This window comes from Malurus melanocephalus, unplaced genomic scaffold, assembly GCF_030028575.1.
Source record: "Malurus melanocephalus ecotype Western Australia unplaced genomic scaffold, MMel_1.1 scaffold_1410, whole genome shotgun sequence".
Lineage (NCBI taxonomy): Eukaryota > Metazoa > Chordata > Aves > Passeriformes > Maluridae > Malurus > Malurus melanocephalus.
Genome location: NW_026624642.1, coordinates 10,442 through 18,843, shown reverse-complemented (window position 1 = coordinate 18,843; position 8,402 = coordinate 10,442). Strand labels below are relative to the sequence as shown.

General features: G+C 51.9%; 2 protein-coding genes across 3 annotated transcripts in view; both read right to left on the bottom strand.

The window, feature by feature from the left end:
- CYTIP (cytohesin 1 interacting protein) overlaps positions 1–327 on the bottom strand; it is an 8,007-nt gene extending 7,680 nt beyond the window's left edge. The window contains exon 1 of one of the 2 annotated variants that reach the window (XM_057387875.1): positions 193–327. In XM_057387875.1, the coding sequence (XP_057243858.1) occupies positions 193–321 (129 nt within the window). In that variant the 5' untranslated portion in view covers positions 322–327. The remainder of the gene's footprint in view (positions 1–192) is intronic. The other variant, XM_057387874.1, reaches the window with a different exon arrangement.
- Positions 328–6,857: 6,530 nt separating this feature from the next.
- Positions 6,858–8,402, bottom strand: part of LOC130586940 (activin receptor type-1C-like) — a gene marked incomplete at its 5' end in the record, with an annotated part of 7,277 nt that continues 5,732 nt past the window's right edge. Inside the window, 3 exons of the mRNA XM_057387872.1 lie at positions 6,858–6,987; positions 7,454–7,510; positions 7,760–7,816. Of these exons, the coding sequence (XP_057243855.1) occupies positions 6,862–6,987; positions 7,454–7,510; positions 7,760–7,816 (240 nt within the window). The remainder of the gene's footprint in view (positions 6,988–7,453; positions 7,511–7,759; positions 7,817–8,402) is intronic.

The window sequence follows — 8,402 nt, the reverse complement described above, 5'->3', positions numbered from 1 at the left end:
AGCACCCCAGAGCGGTCCCCTCCAGCACCCCAGAGCGGTCCCTTCCAGCACCCCAGAGCGGTCCCTTCCAGCACCCCAAAGCTGTCACCCTCCACAGCCGAGCCCAGGGGCACGGACAGCCTGCAGGGTCCCCGCTGGGAGCTGGGGCACAGCCGGGCGGTGGCTCTGGGCAGTCCCGCTCCCAGCCCGTACCTGTTTGCGCCCCCGGGGCAGGGTCCCCACGGTGCTGGCCAAGAGCCGGACCCTGCTGCTGTCCGCGGGCAGAGCCTGCTCCCCGCCGGGACCGCCGGGGTTGTGCTGCAGCAGCCGCCGCAGGGCCATGGCAGTGGCCGGGGGCTCGGGGCTCAGGGCGAGCGCGGTGCCATGGCCATCAAGTGTCACCGGGAAGTGTCACCGGGAAGTGTCCCCGTGCCGCCGCCACCGAGCGCGGCGAGAGCGGAAAGGCGCACACGTGATCTGCGGTTTAGGTGCATGTTACACAAATCCCTCCGAGCACAGCCCCGGGCTCGCTGTGCCTCGTGCTCGCAGGGGAGTTAACAATCGGGCCTGGCACTTAGAGAAATCTGCTTAAATTCTTCCGTTCTTGCACACAATTSTCCCCGGCAGCTGCTCCGCCGGGATTTGTCCTTACAGCCCCGCCTGCCTCAGGCACYCACCTGAGCTCAGCCTGCTCATACTCGGACTTGCTCGGCATCCCCGGCATCCCGGCACTCACCCTTTGCCAAAACAACACAGCCTTTGGTTAACGGTGTCGGGGCAGGGCGGAGAGAGAGAGCCCAGGCCGAGAGCAGGAGGGGCAGAGCGGCACAGCAAGGGAGGGACAGGGCAGGGGAGGGACAGGGGAAGGGAGGGACAGGGCAAAGGGAGGGACAGGGGAAGGGAGGGACACGGCAAGGGAGGGACAGAGCAGAGGAGGGAGAGTGCACGGGAGGGACAGGGCAGGGGAGGGACACGGCTCCGGGCACAGCAAGGGAAGGACAAGGCTCTGGGCACAGCCCTCCGGTCCCCGTGGAGACCAAGGAAGGGCTCCCCTGGCACAGCAGCTCTGGGGACGCACAGCCTGCCCGGAAACATCTGGTCCGCACATCTGGAGGGGGCTCGTGGCTGATCTGTGACAAGAGCCTGCTGTCCCTGTGCTTCCCCGGCTGAAGGGACAGGGACAGGGACAGGGACAGGGACAGGGACGGGGACAGGGACAGGGACCGGGACAGGGAAGTGTCGCACACCGCAGGACCGCCACCACAACAGATGTAAATGTCTGTCCTTCACCTCCGAGCTCTTTGGGGAATCCCGCTGGGTTAAAGGGAAGAAAAGAGGTGTTTAAAAAGCCCTGCAGGGGAGGGGGAAAGCTCTCTCCTATTTCCTGAGAAAAGCAGTTGTGGCTCTGGGTGTCACCCGCTCCCTCGCCGAGGCACCCCGAGCACCGCGGGCAGCGGGTGACTCAAAGCCTCTTCCCCTTTTCCTGCTCACGGTCACCCCGCTGAGCGCTCGAAAACAAAAATGCGTTTCGGTTCCTCCGGCAGCAATCTCTGACGTTTCTGAAACCCAGTGACTCATCTGCAAACAAGCCGAGGGCGGAGACAAATGCACCTCCCATTCGAGCACAAAGTGGGATCTCTGTGCGAGATGCTCCAGCAGTCCCGTGCCCCTCCGCTGCCCTGCGCCCCACACCAGCCGTGCACCCCATAGAGTCCACAGGGACCCCGCAGAGTCCACAGGGACCCCACAGAGCCCACAGGGACCCCACAGAGCCCACAGGGACGCCGCAGAGCCCACAGGGACCCCACAGAGCCCACAGGGACCCCACAGCCCCACAGGGACCCCGCAGAGCCCACAGGGACCCCGCAGAGCCCACAGGGACCCCACAGAGCCCACAGGCACCCCACAGAGCCCACAGGGACGCCGCAGAGCCCACAGGGACCCCACAGAGCCCACAGGGACCCCACAGCCCCCACAGGCACCCCACAGAGCCCACAGGCACCCCCAGAGCCCACAGGGACCCCACAGAGCCCACAGGGACCCCACAGGCACCCCAGACGTGCACCCATCCCTCCCTCCCAGCCCGGTTCTCCCCGGCCGGGCTCAGAGCTGCTCGGAGCCGAGCCAGAGGCAGCGGGGACCCCGAGTCAGAGGCAGCAGGATCCCCGAGTCCCCTCTGCAGCCCCKCAGCGGCTCCCGCAGCTCCCGGGACCCCGAGTCCCCTCCCGCAGGTCCTGGCAGATCGCAGAGATGCTCTGCCCCAGTCCGCCCCTGGCACATCCTCGGTGTCGGGCTGGAGCGGGGCACACCTCGCACTGTCCCGGGATGCTCGGAGCGCTGTCCAGCCCGGCTTTGGAGCCTCCCGGGGATGGAACCCTCACCCCTCCGAGGCTGCAGTGCCCAGGGTTCTGCTCACCATCACCTACCCCGACATCGGACGGAGCAGGAGTCACGGTGTGTGGGACACAAACCCGCGGGGACTCAGGGCTGGCTCCTCTCCTGAGCTGCCAAGCGCACACCAACGGCTCCTGCAGAGCTCATTTATTTAATAACAAGGAATTGAAGAATTCGCCGTTCTCCCCACACCCAAACCCTCCCCCGAGCGTGTCGCCAGCCCCTCTCCGCAGTGACAGCGCTGGGGTTCAGTGACAGCGCTGGGGTTCAGTGACAGCACCCAGGGACAGCAGCACCCCCCCGGCTCACGGGGCTGCTCCTCACTCAGCTCTGCTGGGTAAGAATCTCTCCCGGGAGGCAGGAATTGCTCTGGAAGGGCAGCAGGCAGCTCTCCCGTGCCACAGACACTCTGGTGGCGCGGCGGTGGCCAGGGGATGGCAGCCGATGCTCGCCCATGAGCCACGGGCTCTGTTCATGGCGACAGAACCAGCGACACCTTCCCGGAGCTGGCCAGGGACCCGAGATCTCGTCAGGCTCAACCCCCCGACGCGCCGCTTTAAATATTATAACGCTACATATTAATTCTTTTCGTTTTTCATTTTGTCTGTCTTTTCATTTTAGCCCCGAAAATGCATATAAATGTACTATTATTTTTAATTTCGCAGCTGCCAATAAAGCTGAATTATTGGGAATTAAGAGCAGGGGCTCAAAGTCATCGCGATAATGCAAAGGTCTTTTTRAGAAAAAAATAAAAGCCCACAATATCCTTCAAAAGTTTCTTGGGTCACGTTACGCCAGATTTCACTTTGACCTGCCTTAAATTCAAATAAAGCCTGATTTAAATTCCCCTGTTATGGCTGGGTCAGGGGAATTTTCAAGCATGCAGAATTCAGGATTGAGGAGCTCAGGGTGAGAAGTCCATTCAGGTTTCACTGAAAATCTCCACAGCTGAGAGAGAAGGATGGGGGGAGTCTTGTATGAAAGAGAGAGCTCACACTGGTGTGGGTGCAAGAGCCACCAGTCAAGGTCCCTATGGGTTCAAACAGCTCAACTGTTCTCCCAAAATCAACATTAAAACAGTTTCAGGCCACGGGAACACAAGGGCAGAGTATGCTGGATTTATTAAAATTGCCATGTCTTCCCCAAAGTACATGGGGTGAAAAATCTGCATACAAAATACAACAGCTAAATCATTATTTACATCCAGGCAGCTGCAATAYCGAGCAATAACTTTAGCAATAGTTTTAAAAATAACTCTTCAGTGTACACAGATCAAATATTTCACAACACGAGGGTTGAAGTTGAGCACTGCACTGCTATACTTAGTCCAGAAATATTACAACGTTCCAGATAAAATACTAATTTTTGTTTTAAAAACAGACAACTGAGGAAAGGGTTTGTAGATTGACAAAACATYACACGTTTTTCTTAGGACTGAGAATCACAGCAGGTTTAGACACAAGTCATAGCTACATTCAAAATACATCTGGTCCTTTTATGCCAAAAATACATTCAGTGTAAGTTACARTTTATTGCACATTTCTTATGTTCTGTAGAAATATATCGTACCTCAATGCTTATTCCCTGTACATTCCTAAACTGTTCTGCTGCAGGAGCAGACACCAAACTCCTAATCCCACCCACGGCACAGAGCTCCAGGCAGGTGGGAACTGAGAAAAGGATTTGCCCTGCTCAAAGTTGTAGGGAAAGGCATTATTCCAAACAAATTCATTTGTAATTCCTGAATCCATTGCCAAGGAAAGAAGTGACATAGCAATGATTAAAATATTGTAGGATTCTTTATAGTGTCACAAGAGGGAACAAGCTTGATTAAGTGCAAATGATAAAAGCAGGAAAGTGCAGASGAGATTACAGCCTGATTTCTCAAGGGGTGTCTGGGGGCAGCAGTTCAAGTCACACAAAAAATTAGGTGCTAGAGGAAATATTAATTAACTTTCCCTTTCAGTCCATAATCCCTGTGTTAAACTTCAGATTGTTATTAGAAGCAAATTATAAAATATTGGTAACTCCCCCAACTAGAAGCATCAATTAGGAGAGGCTGAACGTGGTGACAGCTTTTGAGCATCCTTGACCTTGAAATTTTKATGAGTTTAAGAACTTGAGCTTTAAGTGGAGATTATCAGGAACGTCTGAGGAAACCTGAACCTCCCTAAACTGCACAGAAGAGTCTTGGCAGAACCTCWGTGCTTAAATTGGAACGGGACAAACCCACATGGAAGGGAAAGGCCACTAAAACAAGCGTTCTTTGGGGGTTTTCTAAAGGCGTGTAGAGTTTACAAACATTTCAGAGCTCAGTACAACAGCAGTCCCTTGGCTCAGTTGAGTTCAACTCTGGTTCACCAAAATGTACATTCACCTCTCAACAACAAAAGAAAAAAAGAAATCCAGTGCAAAAATACTGAGTTAGGTGAAAAGGCAGGGCAAACAGACCACAAAGTCTGATGCCAAGAGATTGTCCAGGGAAAAGGTTAAAGCAGTGCTGGGGTGCAGCTGGGACTGTGTGAGGAGTATCAGAGCATCCTGCACCACCCCTCCAGCCAGGCACCAGAAAGGRTTTTGTTCAAATTAACGGGGCTGCCCAGCAATTTCCAGAGACTCCAGGAGGGAAATTAAAAACTGAAACTCTTCCCCCACTTAAAAAAAAAAAAATTAAATCTTTGATTCTTCCTTTTTAAGATAATGTTTTTTTTTCAAGTTACATACTACAAGAGCAGATGCTGGATCTTAGGTTTTCAAATTTTTTGATAGTCAAGTCAACACCAGGCTTTGGATCGTGCTGTTGCCAAAATGACCCCTCAAACATCCTGCAAAGTCACTCACCGAGCTCCGCGGGGTCCTCGTGTAGCTGAAGCACRTAAGAATTGAATCCCAGAATCACAGAATGGTTTGGGTTGTRAGAGAYCTTWAAGCTTGGCTTATTTCAGTCCCTGCCTTGGGCACCTTCCACCSGACCGGGCTGCTCCAACCCCGTCCAGTCCGGTCTGAATCTCCTTAATTCTATCAGAAACCACCCTGGAGAATCCCCAGCAGTTTAGGGGAAACACCTCCCCTGCTCAGCTGCAGATCAGCAAAGAGCTGTGGTATTTAAGACAAGCAGCAGTGACTAAATTTTGTGCAAACGGGTGAATTGTCAGAGCCTATTTACGGGCAGTTAACAGCCACAAAGCAATGACAATGTCCAGAGGATAAGCACTGAGGGTGGAACCCCGCTCAGTAAAATATTTAACTCATTCTTTCCCAAAACAGCTCCAGTGATGAGATTTTGCCCCTGGGACTGCTCTGATCAGCCAGCACTGACTGCCACAGAGCTGCGGGGGCCACACGGGATTTCTGCAAAGATTTGCTATTCTGGAAACATCTTTGGGCTTCATTTSCATGGGCCAGATGGATTTAGAAACATTTAAAGACCCATAAGACCATGAAATGCATAATTTTGCTTATTAAAAATATTGAAACACTATATTCAAATATGTGGGCCATGCAGTGGGGCAGAATTCCCAAAAAGCCAGAACATCAGTGAATTTAGATAAAACAACTCACTTTGATGGCTTGTGATAAATTATGGAAACATGATCAGAGATGTCAATRTTCATCACCAGCCTGGTGCTTCACAGAATTCTGTAAGAAACCTCTGGAAGGCTGCACTGGCTTTCACTAAGCTTCCCCCTGATACATCAAAAGGCACTAAGAAATGTTACCAGCGATTGGAAAGTCGCTAAAAATAAATATTTTCTCATTTTAGGTAGAATTTCTCCTGTTCCATCCCTACATAGCTAAGAGAAAATTATTGCCTCTTTTRTTTTTCCTACTAAATGTTAAAAAGAAACATTGTCCCTTGATTGGTCTGATCGACCAAAAAAAAAAGAGTAAAACAACTCAAATTTTAAACATGATATTGTATGTGAAATTGAGATTAAAAAAATGAATGTTAATAGCGAATTGACTCAATGTTTTGCTCACGATGGAAATTAGTGGAAATACCATTTTGTTTAATTACTTAGGTAATTATAAATATAGTTATTCAAAATGCATTTAGTGACAGAACCTTTTCAGATTCCTGCCAAAAAAACCAGGCAAAAAGCTGGGTTCACTTGGTCTTTTCCTTGGTTTGAGGACAGAACCAACATGAGGTTTCTCTCGCAAACAGGCTCTAACCAACACCAGACATTTTGGAGTGTGACAAGGATGAAAAGCACAACAGCAAAAGGCATTTTCACACTGCCATGATGCTTTAAGCTCCTTTCTGCGGTTTGCTGGTGTCTGATTTACTCACAAACCCAAAGCAAGTCCCAGATTTGCTGTACCAAAGCCGAGCTGTGAGTCCCGAGCTGCCCCGCTGAAGGTGAGCGCTCCGCCTCGGGCTGYAACACTGAACCGCGTTATCTGAGGTAGACCAGAAACAACAACACAATCACACGTGAAAGGATGRACAGCAGGACGCCTTCCCCTCGTCCCACCGGGGGTCTCTCAGGCTTTGGAGTCCTCGGGCACGCAGAGCTGGGAGATGGTTTTCTTGACGCGCAGCGCGGTGAGACGGGCGGCACCGCTGGCACGCCAGCATTCCCGCATCACCCTGCCCAGAACCCGCAGAGCCTGCAGAAACAGGGACAGAAACAATGATAGACACAGCCAGCAGGGATAAAAACAGCCATGGGTACAACCACCCTGCCCAGAACCCGCAGAGCCTGCAAAAACAGGGACAGAAATGATTATAGACACAGCCACGACAGGAAAAAACAGCCACGGGTACAACCACCATGCACAACACCCACAGAGCCTGCAGAAACAGGGACAGAAATGATTATAGACACAGCTACCATCGGAAAAAATAGCCATGGGTACAACCACCACGCTGGGACACCAGCATTCCCGCATCACCCTGCCCAGAACCCGCAGAGCCTGCAGGAACAGGGACAGAAACAATGATAGACACAGCCACCATCGGGAAAAAAACAGCCACGGGTACAGCCACCCTGCCCAGAACCCACAGAGCCTGCACAAACAGGGAGAGAAATTATTATAGACACAGCCACCATCGGGAAAAAACAGCCACCAATACAACCACCAGGCTGGGACACCAGCATTCCCGCATCACCCTGCCCAGAACCCGCAGAGCCTGCAAAAACAGGGACAGAAATGATTATAGACACAGTCAGCAGGGATAAAAACAGCCACAGGTACAACCACCCTGCCCAGAACCCGCAGGGCCTGCAGAAATAGGGAGAGAAACAATGATAAACACAGCCACCATCGGAAAAAACAGCCACGGGTACAGCCACCCTGCCCAGGACCCGCAGAGCCTGCAAAAACAGGGACAGAAACAATGATAAACACAGCCAGCAGGGATAAAAACAGCCATGGATACAGCCACCATCCTGGGACACCAGCATTCGCGCATCACCCTGCCCAGGACCCGCAGAGCCTGCAAAAACAGGGACAGAAACAATGATAAACACAGCCACCATCGGGAAAAAAACAGCCACGGGTACAGCCACCCTGCCCAGAACCCACAGAGCCTGCACAAACAGGGACAGAAACAATGATAAACACAGCCACCATCGGGAAAAAACAGCCACGGGCACAGCCACCAGCCCTGCTTGCCCCTTCCAGCACAGGGACACAAACAGGGACACAAACAGGGACACAAACAGCTACAGCCACAGCCACCATCGGGAAAAAACAGCCACGGGTACAACCAGCAGCCCTGCCTGCCGCTTTCAGCACAGGGACACAAAACAGTGACACAACAGCAGCAGCAGCAATTAAGATCCGCCTGGGAGAGCGTTGAGGGCACAGTTTTCTCTGTATTGATCTGAACAAGAATAGACATCTGAAATGTCTAAATTGAGGAGAAGCTGGATATTCAGTGTCCAGCTCACTGAATGTGGTTTTTTTCAGTGTTTTCTCACTGAAAAATTCTGCCTTATACTTGAAAATATAAATAATAAAATTAGAAAAACTAAACTACAAAATAAACCTAAAATAAACTAGAAAACTGGTTTTACCTC